The sequence below is a fragment of the Ostrea edulis genome, chromosome 8 (genome assembly GCF_947568905.1).
Source record: "Ostrea edulis chromosome 8, xbOstEdul1.1, whole genome shotgun sequence".
Lineage (NCBI taxonomy): Eukaryota > Metazoa > Mollusca > Bivalvia > Ostreida > Ostreidae > Ostrea > Ostrea edulis.
Genome location: NC_079171.1, coordinates 23,297,061 through 23,318,452, shown reverse-complemented (window position 1 = coordinate 23,318,452; position 21,392 = coordinate 23,297,061). Strand labels below are relative to the sequence as shown.

Sequence of the window (21,392 nt, the reverse complement as noted above, 5' to 3'; positions counted from 1 at the left end):
CCATGTATATCGACAACTGGCATTCAAATTTCTAATGACCAATTAAAATACTTTAGTTAAGCATTCTAAACATTAAAAATGGAAAAATAAAACTGGAATAATTTCAGCTTATATCAAGTTCATACCCCTTTAAAGCGCTGATAAAATATTTCTACTTTAGCCATCACTATGAAAAGTTCACAACTCATACATAATCGCCTAAATTTAAAAATGTGATTGTTATGTAATACAGTTTTTTAACACACACTACAATAATCATGTTGTAAGAACTTTATTTGAACTTAATGGTACACACTTCATATTAAAAAGCAGTTTTAAAAACGTCTACCTCGTAATTCATAAATCAACCCACAAAAATGTTTTGAAAAATACTAAAAGTAATATTTGTCACGATTCTTGAGTAAATTATGTATATATTTGGCATATTGCATAATATTATTAATCATCAAATTTTGGTGAAGTTTTTGAAATACAAAAGTAATGAATATATAGTGAAATTTTAAAGTGAAGAAATGGGTTTTATCCTTGAGTGTAATATTAAGTATGTCCAACGATTGATTGTTTGCTGTTTTCCACCCCACTCAACAATTTTATGTCCAACGAGATCTCCTTTCGATACTAAACAAGTACATTAAACTATCATATACCTGTAGCATAGTTTTTGAAAGTGGAAGGAAAACAGAGAAAAATAAACTGCCTTCATATTTGTATGAATATCATTGATTAGCCAGAAAAGTAGTTCTGCCCAAATAGAAAATGGTAAAAGCGGACGTTTATCCTTCCTGTAGTAATTAAATCCATAGGTTCAAACTCAATGAAATAACTCAAATAATATTTAATAAATACAACATAACTTAACAGCTATTTATCGACTAGACATAAATATTATAATAATATAAGAGACACGCACCTTGCATTTTCACAACCAAGCGTCTATAGCAACAGACGACACCAATGGAATGTCAGAAAGGATTAGTGATGGAATGTTAAAGTTTGTAAGATCGAAACGAGAGTACAAGCGAAAAAAAGAAACATACGGCAGTTTTGGAATATATTGAATGATATCATAATGATGTACCATTATCGCTCGATATCGAAACTGGGCGTAACTGTCAGAATACATTGACAACGGAATATGGCGATTGGACACCAATTCCATGCTGTCTTACAGAAATACAGATATCCAATTCTTTCACTATCTTTTATCCGAATAAGGACTGTATATTGGGCTTTCATGCAATATGCAAAATAGGACATGAGCTCGCTGAAACATTGAAGTTGGTGCAATGCACAGAATGATAATGCATGTCATCAATGAACTACATGTATGTCATGATTTTGTACATTTATATAAAATTTCAAAGTATATACACCCAAAGCGAATTTAGCGAGTTTGTATGCTAGATGTATAAATTACCAACTTATTGCAAGGAGGTGCTGTGGTTTATTTCACATGTTGATTTTAAAAGTACTTTTAGAGATTGGGGGTGTATGAATAAACTGTTACTGTGTCGAATTACATTTGAAAAGTAAAATAATGAATGATACTTAAAACAAAACATTAGCTTAGAATTTTACAGTCTGCGTGCTGATCACTTCTCGTTGATCGGGGAGGGGGTATAGTAATATATATTTTAAAATGAAATTCCTTTGTTGAATTTTTCAATTATTTATATGTCGTGAAATGTCGTTTGTTAGTTTTTCTTTCAAATTGAATTAGATATTTTTTTATACAATACTGCATAAAGCAGCTAGCTTGCAAATTATGAACTTCGTACATAAATATATCCTTAAATGTGATTATATAATGCCAAATATGAATTTACGGCATTGATTATTATTCTATTTGTTGTATATTTCATTTACCTCTTGTTGATAAACATCTTCATAAAATTGACATTTCTTCACTACATTTTTTCTTTATTTTGAAAGTGTACTATAATGAAAACTAACGGATTTAATCCTTGTCTGACTGAGGTATCCGATATTGGGTTTGTGACCTTTATGAAATTAATTCTACAAGTCAAAATGATTTTTTTCAAAGATTTACAAACAAACGCATTTTAATATGATAAAAATTTCGTAATTTTCAAAAACAAAATTGAACTATAAGAAACATTTTCGTTATCTGTTTGATACTACTCAAATCTTAAAATAACAAACTTTATACGTCATAATAATGATATACGTAGTGGTGGTTTGGAAACCGTCCCTCCACAACGTTGCCACATGATTGGATATCGATACACCACACATTATTATTTATGATACCATCGCATAGCGGTCAGTTGTTATAATGACTCGAGAAAACATAATAAACAGAGTGAATATCGATATACGGTAAAGGAAATCATGCACTGTACGCTAAAAACAAACATCATAAACTAATAATCTAATTCACTAGGACATTCGCTTGCGACATTCTGAGAAATAGTCTTCAAATAACACATATATCTTTTTCATCAGAAAATAATCGTCTTTAACTTTCACTAATTTGTATACAAAAAACTTTTAAACTTTTCATTCGACCAAGGCCTCACATAAGGCATAAGAGTACGTACATTTCCATAAGTTGAACAAACAAGTAAAAAAGAAAAACATACATACAAGAGTTTACAAGTGTTGAAAGATCATATAGATGGAAGAGCATATGGAGTGAAGATAAGAGGGGGCATCATAAAAAGGGAAGATCACGTACGGTTTGTATTTCATTGCATAAAAATGGCATTACAACCTTGCATAAATTACTTAATCCAATGAACACATGTTTATCCTGATTATTCTTAAGATCAAAAACATTAATAATATTAATGCATAGGGTAAAAATTTACATCTTTCTTTTTTCAAATAATCATAATTGAACAAATAATGAAACGCATCACCCATTTCTTCTAAATTACATGTACATATTCTGACTATAAAATTAAAAAGGTGAAGATAAAGAACTGCGATCAATCTCATAACTCCTATCAAAGATATAAAATTAAGAATATTGAGGGCATGAACTCCTGGACCATGCTAAACAAATGGAGATTCTATGAGTACCATATCTATATTTGCAAATTGAATGCATGAGATTATTAATATATGAAATACTTCTCAAAACTAAATTTGATAAAACCTGTATGATTCAAACACTTTGGTAAATTGTGTGTTGGATTTTTCCATTAAGCAATTAAGTGTTCTGTAACGTGTTTCGTCCCAGTTTTCGATAAGTGGGATAGATCAGTTGTAATTAGAATATCTTAAACACAATTCAACCATTTAGAATGAAAAACATCAGCAACATCCAGATGATGCCGTAAAATCTTCGTTTCTTGTTTGCTTGTTATTTTACGTTCTCAAAACCCAATCATCCCTGCTTTTATAAAGATTGGCATGATACTGTTACAAGTTTTCCATTCACAATACAATTTCAGGTGCACTTTTTACCCCTTCATAATAAACAATATACTTACAAAATTCTAAATGTAATGATTTAATAAAATCATTATTCTCATAAACCCAAACTTCAGATCAACACAATAAAATGGGTGAGATTGCATCAAACAATAACAAGTCAATATCAATAAGTAGTTCTCTTGAATTACACTGTAAATAAAACATGATTTTTCTAGCTTGCTGAAGAAATCGGAATTTACAGGCTTTTAATAAACCCTTTCTAGAAAAGATAACACCAAAATATGAAAAGTCATCCACAACAGTGAGGGGTTCATTTCTGTACAGAAATTGACTTCCACGAGCTTTACATTTTGATACGTTTCTAAAGAGTTTTAAAAATTGAAATATTTACATTGGGTTTTTCTCTTTGGAACGTATAGATCAAGTTTTTAAAATAGTATTCGAAAACATCACAATAATTGTTTATCAAAATGTGAAACGGATGGTTCAATTTTAAAATGAAACAGATTTAAAAAAAAAAAAAAAAAAGCAAGCACTTTCCTGCATATTTCAAGAATATCCGTGATGACTCCTTTCTTAATTATGCATACGTTTGCAGCTTCTGTTTTTTTCCCCATTTTTTGGTTGTGTATTTTGGCGTTGTGGGGATGTGTATCTCCATTTTCTAGTATGTCGTTTTCTTTTGCTAGAATATTTATCCTGGGGCATTGCGTCTTCATGGTGATTGTCTACAAGAATGAATATAATTCTTTACTAAAAAAAAAACGCAATTACCTGCAACATTTCATCTGTAAAATGTTATCATTACAAGTCCTGGAGCTGAGCACGAGATTTTGTTATTTGAGTAAGTTACATTTTACTACATGTTCTTCAGAAGTATTCCTCGTGCCAAAACATTCGCCTTATCGAATCTCGTTTGTATAAATACATCGATCTCAGGAATCATAATTTGAACAACCTTGAATCCGCAATATGTAAAATCAGGTTGCATATTGTTGGCATATCTTATTTAGATGCACGAATTCATAAAAAAAAATGCATGTATTTTCGAAAACATTACACTCAAAACCATACAGTCGTTGCTTCGCATTTACCCCCTCTCCGTCGTCAGTATCAGTACTCTATGTAAATAATCTTTTTTTAGATTCGTGAAAAGTGAAGATTAAGAACTGTGAACAATCTCATAACTCCTATAGGGAATACAAAATAAAGAGTTGGGAAAATACGGACCATTGGTGATACCAGAGGTGGGATCAGATGCCTAGGAGAAAGCATCCCTTGTTGACCAGGTCACATTCGCCGTGAACCCTATGTCTTGATCAAGTAAACGGAGTAATCCGTAGTCAAAATCAATGTGCCAGGAACGGCTTATCAATCGGTATGAAACACGCCAGACAGCATTTGACACAGTATTAGGCTGTATTGGCAAACTACATCATTATAGCGACCATAGGATTTGCGAAATGCTGACTTTAAAGGGGAAGGCAACCCAAAACAATTTACACGATAAATGATGGGATTAATTATATGATAAAAATTCGTCTTACTATTATGTTGATATACGACCTAGAAAAACTTCAGTACTAATATGAGAGCGTAAAAAAATAAATTCACGCCATCTATAGAAGCTACCATGTTGTAGAGCTCTTTTGTATTGAAGACTGCAAAATGAATAATTTTGACGTCACACCGTCTGTTCCGGATTTGATGAGTTCTAAGATCATGAAAGATATGCATGTGGTAGATTTTTTTTAAGGAATGAATGGGTTGTTATCTCCCTATCAAGCTGTTAATTGCTCTAATGCGAATGGTAGATGTGAAAAAAAAGGTTTTCTTTCAAAATTCTTGACTTAACCAAGTCATCTGAAAAGAAAAGACTGTGTAGACTGTGAATCCATCATTTGCGTACTGACAAGTTAAGGTTCGGGATATTTGTATGAAGAAACGTGTCCGGTCTGCCTGGTCTATGACGTGAATGAATGTCTTCTTTTTTCAATTCCTTCTTGAGGAAGAATGGGCTCAAATCTCTAAACTACGGCTCAAAACTTAATTGTTTGTGACTTGTAATGTTTACAGTGCTGTTGATGATGTAAACCGGAACCGGTGGTGTGACATCATAAATTAAATTTCAATTGTCGATCTCTTAGCGGCGGGTAATTCAAAATACATGATAATTGTTAAAGACTGTCACTTAAAATATCTGTAAGTATTATTTTATTCCTCAAAGCGACAATGTGGTTACGGTTGCCTTTCCCTGTAAACGAGACTGCTGAAACCCCTGTAACACCAACTTGTTTGTCAGTAGCCTGCCTTAATTTAAAAACTCATCATACGCAGAACAAACTCTTGTGTATCAAATCAGTTGAGAAATAAAAACGTCACATGCAGAAGATAATGGAATGTTGCTACATCAACAAGGGAAGATGACGATTGAAAAGCTAAAATCATCCAGTTTGTATTAAAGTTGAATTGTTAGTTTGCCGCCAATATCCATTTTTGATCATTTATACAAGTACTAAGCTGATGTGAATGACTCTGTGGTATCTTTTATCTCGAGTTCACAAAAATATATTGAATCGACATATGAATGAAAGCAATTATCGTTAATAGATGAAACGTCGTCGATATATCTAAATGTCAAATTCAGGGCCACAGCAAAATATTTTCTTATGTAGAAGTGTTTAGATAAACTCTGCTTTATAACAATATAGAACCAGACCAGCCAACAAATGAGCATAATCCGTGCCCATGGGAATTCCATCAGACTGTTGGAAAACCTGATCACCATAGACTACAAGATATTGTCAATGAAAAACTCCAGCATTTCTTTTATTTCAACTTCAGAGTACTTGTGCATTGAATCAATCTAAGTTCCCGGTGTTATTACATGTATGGTGATTAATCAAAACCCTTAGGTCAATCACGCGGTGTAAGGTAAGGTTTGCGACATTTTGACATGTAGCAAACAAAGTCATGTTGCATATCAGTATGTTCAGTAGGCATTTATCTTTTAGAAATTGACTTCTTAAAAAAAATCTTCGTGTCATTGTTTGATTAGATGCGCTTCATTTTGTGATGTTTTACATTTTCAGGATCTTTGTACAAAAAAGAATACTAGTGGTATAAAACTTTTAAGAGGCAAGTTTATGGGGTAAAAAGCTTTTTTAATTTTTTACAAAAAGGGTATCATCTATCAGCTTATAGTAATTGGTAAAGAAATGTGTATTTTATCACACAAAAAATAACACTTTTTATTTCTTGATCAAAATTTATAGTTGTTGCCGTGACAACAAAAAATGCATATTGAGCCGCTTTACAAAATCTACGTCAGAGGATTATCACTTTAAACATAATATTTGGACAATAACAATTTACGAAAACATATAAAACTATTACCTATAGGAATTTGTTTCCATAGTAACATATTAAAAAGAATTATTTCATTTATACGATTTGTCACTTTGTTTTATAATTGTAAAAATTTTAAAAGCCCTTTAAGGGTGCATTGATCATTTTCATGAACAAAATACAATTCCAGCCCATAAATGATAAATTATATCTATTAGTGAAGTATTGTAGCATCACATTTATTAGAAATTTTAAAAGATGCTGGGTTTTTCGTTTCTTTGGTTTTTTTCCCCCTAGATTGAATTCAATGAATGCGCCTCGCGTAAACTGTTATTGTGGGATTCCGGTATAATTTATTGCATCAACAGTCGAGTTTTTAAAAATCAAGAATGATGATCTAAATTATCTGTAAACAATATTCGATCTTTTATGAAACATATTTCAGGCGGTATACATATATTTCAATATTAAATCAGGTTCATAATTCAATTTTACCGATAAACGATACGCGGTTGAGTTAAGGCTTTCCCCATAAAATCTTTAATACCAGTGCTGTACATAAATATACTTTACCGCACTGACATATTGCACGACGTCACAATGAAAAATACGTCATGATGAAGGTCATGACGTACATATCTACAGTCCTTTTGTGGTTGGAAATGTCAAAATATTGTTTCGTTATTTACCACCGGTCAAACAGTAAACTGCAATCGCGTAAAAGTTTTTGTCAAATGGGTTATATTAATTCTCTTTGATATTGAAAAAGTTTCAATTTCTTCTTTATATAGCATACATGCTAAAGTAATATCCATATTATATTGTGATCTTAATATCGCCCCTAATCTACACGTATAGTTACTTTCACAATGGACTCATTTGCATAAACAGGGTTTCCGTACATAAAAATTTCATCAATGGCACGACACCCCGAGGTTTTTAAGTGAAAGATGTTTGATTTATGTGACAAGTGAACTTCGGTGCCAAAGGAAAGTTAGGGGAGCAAGTTCTGGCTTCAACAGAAAATATGTTTTTCATGCTAGATTTTACTTCGTATGTGCAAAAATCGCCGCATCTTGCATATTCAATGCAAAAATTAGACATGTTACAAGTCACAATAAACTTGCTCTCAGCACTTTTCAAATTAAGAAATTAATATGTTTACAAGTTATATTAACTTCAACTTGCATTGATATATGGATATCGTGCCAATTCAACGATTTATACATACACGATGTAGAGACTGTCGGTATGGTGAAAAATGTATAAGAGGTCAATACGCACTTAATGATATATACATATTATTTTTGTATAAAAGGGTTGTGTTTACAGAATTTGTCACAAATTGATCTGTTTATTAATGCTTTTTCCTGACATATGTATATGGCCCTACTTAACACAACTGCGTAGATTAATTGAATTGACAGAATTAGTTAGCGGTATGTAAATAATTTTTAACTAGATAAAAATATGTAGATACTTGTACTTTATACATAATTTTAAAATACATAAACAATACGATATGTCTAGATATTTGTGAACAATAATCATTGTGTGGTAATCCATGATAATCGTCGGAGTTCTTTAAAATTAACACTACATTACGCCGCCTAGAAAAATATCTATCTTCTAGGGGACACGCCTGTAAGTCGGACATAGAATTTTGGACCAAAAATTGACTCCCAAAAATCCGACTTATCGGAGAGTATATACGGTAGTTGAACGAATGTAACCTTCGTGACAAAATAAAGTCCGGTAAATGTCGGATGTAGAAAGGGGGAATTATCAAAGTTAGTAAAAATGGCATTTAACAAATCACTTTTTATGTCGATATAATCCATGCCGTTCCTTAAACAAAATTAAAATGTTCCTTAGACAAAATTAAGAATGTTTTAAGATATACTAGAGAAGACCCCTCTTTTATTCTTACGCGATCATATCAGTCGCGTTCTCTACATTTCAAAGTTAATGCGATAAATCGCTCCACCGGCGCAAGTAGATTCCATAGCATTGAAATTTAAAGTGTATGTAATTAGAGAGGTAAAGCATGGTCAGGTTCATTTTTTTAAAACAATGCTTGGGAATGTCATGACAAATCCTATCTTCGTTAATTTAGAACATTCTCAAATGTGAGGATACTATTCACAAACAATGATCGATTATACATATAACGTTCAGCATCAAAATAAATCCTACTTTTCCCAGCAAGATTTGCAGAGATTACATGCGATCATATCATGGTTTCACACAAAACATCAGCAAGCGGTAACAATCATCATCTTTTACTAGAGTCATACCGTTATTTACAAATAACTGATTTTCTCCATGCATTCCAAATGCCGATGCCCATTAGTGGTGATTTCAAGGTCACAACATTAAATGGAAATTACCGTTACGCATACAATATATAAACAAATTATAGACTTTTATAAAAAATAAAATAATTTATAAATGATCATTTGAGAAACATTACTTTTATTTTGTTATAGATATTTACACACACGACGTTTGACACTTGACAGCGGTAGTAGATAACAAGTAAATATTATGACATTTCCCCATTATACACCTATGTCGTGGCGCATTTTTTCATTGTGACGTCATAAAGCGCGAAGTGCACCGAAGTATATCAAGAGTTATCTCCCAATTGTTGCAAACCTTACCTTGAGATGAATAAAATTTTAAATACTAGTATTTACAACCACAATTTGATCACAATTTATACACACATGTACAAGAAGTAGAAGACACTTTGAAGCTTTACAAATTACAAGCTTTTTCCCTTACCGAAATATCCATTGCAGTGAATGATATTTCTTTAATTCCATGTGTTCTCTCATGTGGGTTATGTAAAAATATATCAACATCAATTTATTCCCGTGATATAATAGGCTTCGTACATTGTAAGAGCCGATTAAATGGGCAATACATCAGATGAGACTGCAAACACCGATGCCCTGTTTCACAGTAGATGTGGCACGATAAAGATTTTTCAGGCACAAAGGCTGCAACCGTCGATCGTATGCATCCCTTTACTGGTAATACTGATGTGTCCATGCGAGTGAAAGATTTTAGAGCGGGACATTAAACAATAGACAACCACCCAACCAACCATAGATTTATTTTTGTATATACGTGTCAAAAATAACTTTTGTAATATACATCACCAAAAGATAACTATATATAAATCCACGTGCTTTTACAAGTACATTTACTTATCAGAATGCAACATGCATGTAGTCGATATATATGTATGAATTTACATACACTATATACATGTACTTACCGCAATGAAATATGCATTTATCCGATATTTCGATGCGAAATACACCGAATTGCTTCAAGCAATTGAAATTACATCGTTTGAGAGTGGAGATAAAGCGATTCGTCACGTCCAGGTGAAGAAGAACACATCCCTCGGAGATACCGCGGATTCTTACATCTTTCCGTTTTGCGTTGACCAAATGCGCTATATTCCTTGCTACATTTTCGATATCATTTAAAGTGCATTCACTTCTGTCCTTGGCAAGTTTGACATATACTGTAGTTACACCTATAATTATAAGAAACACTGCGTCGAATCACGAAAGAGTGAACAAATTGTTTACAACATGCAATTTCTGTTTGGTTTTAACTCCGAATAACTTATCATTCAATACCAACCTTTTCTATTGGTATGTTTCCTATAAAATGATAAGGGTTCTTTGCTTCTTTTGGCAAAATGTTTGCATTCCTGAGCTAGTTTATGTTCATCTATCAATTCAAGGTAACCTTGAAGAATGCAAAGATTTAAATTCAGATCAAACATTCTGTGCATGAAGAGCAGTAATTGTTCTCCATCAGTAATTTCATCAAGTTCCCTCGCCAACATCCTGTCACTATTGCCGATGACATCATCTAAAGATATAAAGAGCATATTCCTAGACACATAAATGTAAGGCATGGTATACTTTTAGAATTAAGAAGCAAACACCTATTTCGATGTTTGTAATGAACAAGTTATAACGTATGTATTATTTGTAAGTAAATTTTATAGATTTTAATACTTTAAAGATTTTATTTACAAACTATGTCATGTAAACAATTCGTATAGTACGCACAAAATAGTCTGAACAGTGCTCCATGTTATCAGCACGATATATATCAAACAATGTTACGATTAACACCATGAGAATATCATCAGAAACATTATATCGAAAATTACATCGTTTCAGAGTATTCTGTCGGAAGCATTCGTAAAAAGTACAAAAATAAAAAAAATACCCCAAAAATGACCGTCCTAATCAAATAATTTTTGGCACAGTTCTATTGATTTTGACATCCATTTGTCTATTAATTTCTGACCAAGCTATCAACAAAAATAGGCACGGATCATAGACATAAACAAAATAATCTGGGGAACTTAGACTTAGAGGGTCCGCGTTTGCCCTACTCTCTATTTTGCATTAGTTATAAGAGTTATGACATTGATCACTGTTCTTTATCTTCACCTTTCACTAATGATATGATGAAACGAATTACATGTAAATGACACTTGACAGTGATTAGAAGTGTGCTTAAGGTGATATAATAAATGTTACATGTAAATGCACATTTGTTGAATTGTAATTTAGGTCAGCATGAAAGTCTGAATTGAAATTTGAATTGGAGAGAGAGAGATATATAGTAAATGAAATTTGATGACGGATTTGACCAAGATAAGCAAGGAGTACCGACGATCTATTATAACCTGAATCCCCAATGGAATTTTGAAATGTGACAAACTCCAACGTCAAAGTTACAAATGCAAGGTGAAGATAACGAACAGTGATAAATCTCATAACTCCTACAAGCAATACAAAATAGATAGTTGGGGAAACACGGACCCCTGGACACACCAGAGGTGGGATCAGGTGCCTAGGAGGAGTAAGCATCCCCTGTTGACCGGTCACACCCGCCATGAGCCCCATATCCTGATCAGGTAAACGGAGTTATCCGCAGTCAAAATAAGTGTGCCAAGAACGGCTTAACAATCGGTATGAAACAGGTCAGACAGTATTTGACCCAATGGGAGGTCGTATTGACGAACTAGATCGTTATAACGACCATAGAATTTGCGAAATGCTGACTTCAATCGAGACTGTTGAAATCCCTGTACCATCAACTTGTTTGTCAGTAGCTTACCTCGATTTAAAAACTGACTATACCCAGAACAAGCTCTTGCATATCGAATTAGTTGAGATATATAAACACCAATATGAGTTAAACTCCAAGGTCAAAGATCATGTTCTTGTCATAGGGTCTGTAAGTCTCGTCATGTGATTGCCGAGATTTAGCGAGATTATTAACTTCCGGGTACATCAACATCTCAGATTGCACTGTGAAGAGAGTGGTATACATAGATATAGCGTTATCAATCGATTATGTGGAGGTTTTAACGAGATAAACATGGGAATTGAAGCATTAGTGGAGTGGTCGAGGATTCTTCGCTTCGTGCTTGACGAATTACGTATTAACCGCCAGTGTACAAGCATCGACGAGGCCGGGTACGTCTTGCAGAAAGAGCAGGTTGGTAAAAGCATAATCTATGAACTAGAGAGATGTACGATACGTTTTTATATTCTCAAATCATTCCAATTGAAAGTATATTAATACTTGAAAATAAAAACGGATTATGCATAAAACTTGCTTTGTATTTATACGAATGTACTGGGGAGATCGGAAGGAGGGGGGGGGGGGGTGAACAACGAAACTACATTTACGCACCTGCAGTGTACAGTTGTATATTCAATAAATAAAGCGCATTAAATATTCCTATCTATATCAGTTACATCACAGATGGGTTAAGATTGTTTAATATCTTTAAAATATTTTATAGATGCCTTGAATCTGAGGATAAAGGTGTTGTGCATTGTGCATTCATCATTAATGTGGATGTCTGATGCCAGTATGCCCATAATGGGGCAGTATAAGTGTCGATCTTCATATGACAGCAAATTTTCAAAGGCAGGTACACAATTTAAAGATAAAATGATGTCAATACATGTTTGGATCTATATCTATTATGATTATAATAATTATAAGTTTATATTTTGTAAACTTTCTTTCTTTTTAGAAATTTCTTTCTGTATAAACTGTCTTGCTGTTATGCCCTCTGGGCCCAAAATTGGAATAAACTTATCTTATCTATACCCAAAGTAGGTAATAAATGGGTTCGAACTGTGAAGATAAAATTTTTACATGTAGATATATTGGAATTTTTCAGATATAAGAAGGCAAATAAAACTGTTCAATGTAAAATACGCCAGTAGTTGGATAAAACATCCAAAGTCGACACAGTCAAAGTTCACAACAACAATGAAGGAATTAACTGCATCCTCATTCCGCAGGGCAACAGGCCATTTTCAGCAACCCCTGAAATTCTTCATTTAGGCTAAGTGCCCATTTTCAGCTCGAACAATGACAATTAAAGAGGCCTGTGCAAATGTTGGGATTTCCCTCTTGGTAAGTCAGCATTATAGATTGAACAATTATGTGTATGTGTACCCAATACTTGTACATAAGCTGTACATATATGTATTCATATATATCATTATGGATGTATCCAAGTTTATTATAACTTTAAAGTAACATTTTATGAATGAAATACAAATACTACTTAGGCTTCATTGTGATATTGAACTGCTAATGTTCTTTATAAACTTTACTTGCATCAAATTTTGAATACTGCAGTACATCTATGTCAAAATAAGTATGCATATTACAGTATAATACTTTCACCACTAATCAGAGCACTTGTAAATCATGTATATTTTATCAATACATGTAATGACATTTGCCATTTTAGAAAAAGTGATGCAAGGGATGGTTCGCTGCACCTCAAAACAAAATATGAATATTGGCATCAAATTCAAGGACAACACCTGAAAGACACCCAATGCTGTGATTTGCTAGTGTGGATTCCTAGTGACACTCAAATAATTCACATCGACAAAGATGTATTATGTCAACCTTTCAAGTGGGATAGAGTTTAATTATAATAATGAAGTATTTTTGCAGTCTAAAACACACACACATAACCACATGTACATATACTTTATTATGATATCAGTGGTGCATCTATCAAAATTATGTAATTACATGTATATTTATTGAATAAACATTATAGACAGAGTTTTTCTTATTTTAGATGAACCAAAATACATGTATACATGTATAGACACAGTGTCCAGCTTTACAAAAATCATTCAATTACATGCATTTACTAAAACAATGGATTTTACTTCTTTTTTAATAATGCAGATTTGAAAACCTTCAGAATGAGAACAAAAGGCTTTATGTTTGATTGTATATTGTTTAACATTCCTCTCGAGAATATTTCATTCTGATGGAGACGTTCCAAAGGGCTTTATATTCATATGAATATAAAAGGCTTTATATTTATATAAATATGTAGAAGAGTTATATTGCATATATGGTATTCATTACTTTTAACTTTAAAAACTCAATGTGGCAGGTATGTGCAGATTTAAGGTAGATATATACATGCAATTAATCTAATAAGTTTGTAGGATTTATCTGCAATCTCCTTCAAAAGGGGAACCTGCAAATTCACATGATCCACACAAATCTGAAATATTTTGTCAGATCAATATCTTGACTATGATAGAATATGGCCAAGGAATTTTAAAAAAAAATTATTCTCTCATTTTCCCATCCAACATGGATTCTGCATCTGGAAATTTTATAGCAAAGTTGTGCATCCTCTTTTGAGAAGTAGGATTTATTGGTAAGAAAGAATGGAATATTAAGTGTCATGTCATTTGGAAATTTGTCAAATATACAAAATCCTTTGTCCACCAGGAATATATCACCAACTTGCAACTTCTCTAAAATGCCACAATGGTTCACAATTGCCAAATTAGATTTGTATCCAGTATACAGATTGGAAATAAGCTGCATTAGGTGTAATACACATTAAGGTCTTTTCTTTGTGGCGACTCTTGTCATTACTGCAAGCGAAAAACTGGCTATTCATATCAATTTGGTCATATTAGGTCACTTCTGTTGCATCCATTGCAATCTTCAATTCTTCTGACTTTTATATTTCAGTTGAATGGACACTCCCAACAGTGTTCATGATCCCTTCAAACAAAATTTCAAGAATATATGAAAAATATCCACAGAAAATGGTGTATACAGCAACATTTATACCCCCCTAAAATTACTCGGTAATTGAATACTGTGAAATCTGCGCTGACCTGTGAAATTGATAACTAGTCAGTGTATAGAAAGTGCATTGTTCATTTTTCCTTAACGAACCGCTAAAACATACCTTTCCAGGGTCTTTCAATTATGATGTTCCCAATTGTCAAGGATGGTTTCCTTTAATTAAGCAGGTATATTTCTCACTGCAAGTTTACAACATCATAGTCTTCAAGGGAAGCTGTAAGAACAAAAGCAATACCATTATAGTATTTGGTGTGCATATAAATTTAGATAACACTGAAATGAGAATGAAGAAAATACAGAAAAACCACCTGACACTAAACTTAACAACCGTTGTAACTTCCTGGTTTGATGTACTAGAATACTTGTATCGTACACTGTACCTTTTTAAATGTTGAGGGTTTGGTGCTGTATATTCGTGATCATGTAGATGCACTTCATTGTTGTCTGGTACAGATATATTGGTAGCAGTATCAACTTCGGTTCCTACATGTACGTTTGAAGCAGATGCTTCTGCTTCAGCAGGTTTCGTAACTTTGTGTCTATGAAAAAAAGTAATATACCATAAGTTGCTGTTTTTATTGACTTAAAGTGGCTCACTTATACACAACAAAGTTGTAGTTTCTGAAATAAGCACAGAATATGAGTGTTACAATCATTCTTTTCAAGGCCATGCGTCACTTTTACATAATTATACAATAAAGATATATGCCAGTTCTCTTGAAACACAATACAAAATTTAATCATGCAGGAGCCTATATAAAGGCAAGTAGTATCAAGAGTGTCCTGTCAACCCTTTCCCCTTTTCCTAGCAAGGTTATTTTTCTATATTGATACAATAAATAAGTGTTCCTTGCCTCTTCAGACAGAAGGGAATTATGTAGTAAAAGATGTTAATAAATGTTGAAATCGATGACGAAGAAAAACTTACCCCCCCCCCCCCCCATTTATGAAATTGTAGTACATGTAATTTTTTGCTCTTATTATTTTATTTTTATCAGTTCGTCTGTCAAAATCTTTTGTAGGCCTACCCCCTCTGAAATATTTAAACAACACATCCAGTATATTCTGTCAGTTTATACACACGTGTGTTAATTTGACATGATTATTCGTTGAATTGTGATAATATTACGTACCTACATCTTTATATCCACCGCTTCCTTACTGTAGCATCGACTAGGAACCTAAATAAACTACATGGCAGGGTTTTTCCAGTATCATGTATGCAGCTGATCGCTTAACAATACACCAAATTACATATTGGCGCCGATTCTCTGTTACGACTTTATATATTCCACATGTTGTTGTACCCGGAAGTAGTAAAACCGAAAGTGAAACCAAACGAGACTTACAGACCCTATAAGAAAGCAGTAAATGAAAGTTATGCCTTAAACAGTTCAGGAGATATCAAGCAGGGCTAGGTTTTGGACAGACAGACAAAACAAAAACACCTTACACGACTTTAGTCGCAGGGGGCATAGAAATTAGGATTTCATTGTGTAAATAGTACTAATTCTTTTAAGCAATGCAATTTTCTACATGCACCATGCTAAGGTAGGTTTAAAGAATAAATTAGAAACTAGTACATTGGATTTTAATTACATATTTGAGGTATTACTCGTCACTGGTTTACTTAGCATTACCTCAGACCTGCAATTCAACAAATGATTTTTGAATGTTAAGATATTTCTCAACACTCGGAAAGGCACAAAAACAGTTTAATGATTACCTACTTTTCAAATTGAAAATAAGTCTCTTGATATTCGTATCAGCAATTCCAGTTGCCACACGATAAATTAAATCTTTCAAGTGAGCTGCTTTTAGAACATTCATCTCCTTATATACAGGTATCAATCCTAAAATGAAAAAAAAAATGACATAACAGTTCCACAGTTTTTACTTGATCACTTTATTCATATAGCATCGCTCTACATCACACATAATGTAAAAGTTGAATTGCCTACCATATATTTAAGGTATTCAATGTATGATGACCACATTTCATATCTAATAAAGGGATGGTGGAATATTTGTAATCATAGTATCATTTTGAAGGGTTCATCAAATGAAAATAATCCACCATAGGAATTTTCAAAACTTTGTTCACTGCTTGATTTATTTCACCTAGAATTTAACATTGAAGTATACGGGAAAAGCATGTTTTATTACAATATTTTAAAAACAAATTATATTTCCACACTAATCTCTTGGTAGAAAGTTACATACACTTTCTTTTTATGAAAATACGAAATAAAATTAATCATTGACCACACACATTTTTAGAAAATTAGATTTTTCTTATTTTTACAAAGGGCAGATAACTCTTCCAAAAAAAGTCTTAGTGCAAAAAGGTCAGCTTCTCATCGTTTACCAGTTATGTGAATTTCATCTACTTCACTTTCATCATTATTTAACAATAATTTTTTATGTTGATCTAAATCCTTCAAAATTGTTCATTATGCTTTCATTATACATGGAATACCTTAAATGATATCGGTTTCACTCTGATGGGGAATAATGAATATTACCCGATATCGACCTCAATCTTACAACCAAATCTAAGAGAATATCTTTGAAAGGGGGAAAAACAAAGATAATTCGAACTCTAGAAAAACATTGCCATGCACTGTATTCTTTTAATACACTGACCTCCATTGGACGTACATGTACATGTAGCAGCACCGTCGCCTTCTCCCCCGGCATTAAGCATGGGGATGCTGCTGTTAGGATCTGTGGAAGACACTACAAACAAGCATTGAATTTAAATCTGGTGTGAATTATCCCAATTCATAACTTCATATATTTTCAAAACTGATATTCATTTCTTAAAGGGAAAACATTTTATCTTTCATTACTTTATCAATGATATTTGTTTTAGCTTTGTGTATCTCTCTTTGTATATCATATCAATATCATAATGTAAATGTGGAGAAAAGGGAACTATCTTGCATCATAGTAATACATTGAAAGTGTAAGTTATTCCCTTTACTTAACATTTACATTAGCATTTTTCTATGATATACAGAGAGAGAGAGAGAGAGAGAGAGAGAGAGAGAGAGAGAGAGAGAGAGAGCTCGTTAAAGCAAATAACAAGGATAAACTACTGATAATACTGATGAAATAAATATAAACTGCGATGCTTCACGCCAGTATGAAAGGTAAACATAACGAACAATGATCAATCTCTTAACTCTTACAAACTCCCTTTTCGTGAAGCGCGTTAGCATGAAAAGTATTCTGGCGTGAACGTGAAGCGTTGCTCTTCATACACTCACGTGTTTTCAAAATTAAAATCTAATTTTTGTATATTTCAGTTTAATTTCTAACGAATTTACTGCTAGAAAATTTATCAAGATTCACGCGCACATTGTTCACATTTATATCGCATTCATGAGGAAATGGCTATCATTACATTTAGTAAAAATACTGAAGGAAAACACGTTGGAAGTATTGGTCGCGGTAACGCAGTGGTAAAGCGTTCGTTTCGTAACCGGGAGGTCGCAAGTTTGAACTCCGCCAAGACTAGTAACTCTTCCTTTGCCAAAACACTCGGCATTTCGAAGTGAGGATCACATCTCTTTCGGATATGAACATAAAAACGAAGTTTTCATGTCGCGGCAGGCGTTGAAACTTTAAGGAACCCTCACTGCTATAAACGTAAGCGCTAAACATAGGTCTAAATTTGTGATACTTCGTCTACAACTGGTGACCTCACAATATGAGTGAATGGGAACGAAACACAAACAACTACAAACACATTGAAAGTTAGAAAATATTTATCAATATATGATAACTAGATGTACTGCACATGAATTTCAGCCTTAGGCATTGAATATATTCAGGTTTTCTTTCTTTCAATTTTCATGTATAAAAAAATACCTTACATCGACATTGTTTTCAACTGATGTAAATCCACTCAACTGTCTTATAATGTTTTCATGATTTCATTTGTTTAAAACAAGTAATCAGATTAAACCATTTATTGCTAATATTGGTCAAATATGCACCAATGACTTATATTCTATATACGCAATGAGTACGCATTACATTAGATCAGTAATTTATGCCCAAATTGGGACATTCCGTGGGGATCCGGGTGAGAATAGGTCCTCAGTACCCCTTTGCTTGTCGAAAGAGGCGACTAAATGGGGGCGGTCCTTCCAATGAGACCGCAAAAACCGAGGTCCCGTGTCGCAGCAGGTGTGGCACGATAAAGATCCCTCCCTATTCAATGGCCGTAAGCGCAGAGCATAGGCTTAAATTTTGCAGCCCTTCACTGACATAAGTGACGTCTCCATACGAGTGAAATATTCTCGAGAGGGACGTAAAACAATATGCAACCAATCAGCCATATAGGGAAAAGATGTATATCGTAAGCTTTTGTCTAGTCATAGGGAAATCATTTGAAAAGATAACAAGCAAAGCTTTTGCAAGAGCGCTATTTGGAAAATTGATCAAGTGTCATGCTAGTGTTAATTATTTTTCAACATTCGTTATGTAACTTCAAAATCGTAAACTCGAAAGTGAATGCAAAGATATTTAGTGTCATATGTATTGTTTGTGATATCAATTTGTTTGATTTGGAAGGAGAAAAGCATGCAGGGGGTTTAACAATCTCGCTTAAAGTAAGACTTTGTTATAATGATCCTGTTTATTAATAAAACCAATTGTTAGGCTGTTCTTGGTACACTAATTTTGATTACGGGTCACTCCATTTACTTGATCAAAACATGGTGCTCATGGCGGACTGGTGGACAGGGGATACGTACATTGTACTTTTCTTAGGCACCTGATTTTACTTCTGATAAATCTCATGGCTCCTAAAATAAAATACAAAATACAGAGTTGAGCAAACATATATAAAATATCAATATCTCTGAATAGAAATATCTATAACAAGAGGGCCAAGGGCCACATCGCTCACCTGAGTCACCTTGATCCATATCTAAAGATTTTCCATACATATTTGCATGTAAAACGTTGGTCCCTATTGTGGCCCCAACCTACCCCCTGGATACCATGATTTTTAGGAACTTGAATCTGTAATATGTCAGACAGCTTTACTATAGGTCTAATGGTTCTTAAGAAGAATGTTTTTAAGATTTTCTTTATATATTAGTATGTACAATTTTGATCCTCCATTGCAGCCCCATCCTACACCTAGAGGCCATGATTTGAAGAAACTTGAATATGCACTATATCAAGAAGCTTTCATACAAATGTAAACGTTACTAGCCCAATGATTCTTCAGAGGATTTTACTGATTTTTCTAAATATTTGTATGTAAAACTTTGATCCCCTATTGTGGTCCCATCCTTCCCTCGGTGGCCATGATTTTAACAGACCTAATGTTGCACTATATCAGAAAGCTTTCATGCAAATTTCTACTTCCCTGGTCCAGTGGTTTTTGGGAAGAAGATTTTTAATGATTTTTCCCAAATATTTGTATGTAAAACTTTGATCCCCTATGTTGGCCCCATCCTAACCCTGGGGGTCATTATGTTAACAAACTTGAATCTGCAATATGCCAGGAAACTTTCATGGAAATCTTAGCTCTTCCAATGGTTCTGTAGAATAAGTGTAAGATTTTCAAAGATTTTTTCTAATGTATTCCCATGTAAAACTTTGATCCCCTATTGTGGCCCAACCTAACACCAGGGGCCATGTTTCAACAAACTTGAATCTGAATTATGTCAAGAATCTTTCATGTAAATTTCAGCTCCTCTGACCCAGGAGTTCTTTAAAAAGATTTTTAAATGACTACACCTTATTTTTGCATTTGTGTGATTATCACCCCTTTGAAGGAGCCCTGCAATTTGAAAGCCCTTTACCCAAGGATGCTTTCTGCCATATTTGGTTGAAATTTACTTAGTGGTTCTGGGGAAGAAGATAAAATTGTGAAAAGTTTACAACTACGACGACGACGACGACAGTGGACAAATTTTGATCAGAAAAGCTCACTTGAACCTTCGCTTGAGGTGAGCTAAAAATTTGCGTCGTTTATATAATTTGATTAGTTTTCAACGAATAAATCTTATCTATTAGAATCCTACTAATATATATTTGATGTGTCGTAACTGAAATATTTCGGGTATGATAGGCTGGACTTTGCAAGTGCCCCATAATTTATCCTTAATTCTTAATCGCAACTCAATTTTATGCGTTAACATCTGTAAAAACAAAACAGTCAATGGTTCTGACGGTCACCATGACATCAGATTTATCATGAATTCAGTTTTTAATTTATGGTGTATGATCGATTCAGTCTCACTCCAGCAGTTAAACTTTTCACCTGATGGTAACAAATTTGCCAATGCTACTACAAGACTAAAATTATGCGTCGGGTTATGTGCTACAAATGAATTATTAAGATTCGTTGATATTGAACGTTGAAAATCATGATTCTTCTTTTCTTTTTTAGCTTCATTCTCACT

The 21,392-nt window shown here is 33.3% G+C and overlaps 1 protein-coding gene and 1 long non-coding RNA gene across 9 annotated transcripts in view; one reads left to right on the top strand and one right to left on the bottom strand.

Annotated features, from left to right (window-relative positions):
- Positions 1–254: 254 nt before the first annotated feature.
- LOC125671946 (uncharacterized) overlaps positions 255–21,392 on the bottom strand; it is a 45,193-nt gene continuing 24,055 nt past the window's right edge. For 2 of the 7 annotated variants that reach the window (XM_056147196.1, XM_056147197.1), the window contains 6 exons: positions 19,728–19,778; positions 17,608–17,700; positions 16,692–16,814; positions 10,414–10,647; positions 10,037–10,303; positions 255–4,130 (listed from right to left, as the gene is read on the bottom strand). In XM_056147196.1, coding sequence (XP_056003171.1) covers positions 3,979–4,130; positions 10,037–10,303; positions 10,414–10,647; positions 16,692–16,814; positions 17,608–17,700; positions 19,728–19,778 — 920 coding nt within the window. In that variant the 3' untranslated portion in view covers positions 255–3,978. Of the gene's footprint in view, positions 4,131–8,114; positions 10,304–10,413; positions 10,648–13,809; positions 14,875–15,064; positions 15,176–15,269; positions 15,316–15,341; positions 15,501–15,966; positions 16,316–16,691; positions 16,815–17,607; positions 17,701–19,727; positions 19,779–21,392 lie in introns of those variants that run through there. The other 5 variants (XR_008797984.1, XR_008797985.1, XM_056147198.1 and 2 more) reach the window with 5 other exon arrangements.
- LOC130049473 (uncharacterized) lies at positions 12,010–13,904 on the top strand. Of its 2 annotated transcripts, none has more exons than XR_008797987.1 (3): positions 12,010–12,297; positions 12,995–13,233; positions 13,577–13,904. It is a non-coding gene; the product is annotated as an uncharacterized LOC130049473 (long non-coding RNA). The 2 variants fall into 2 exon arrangements; XR_008797988.1 differs by lacking the exon at positions 12,010–12,297 and adding an exon at positions 12,592–12,739.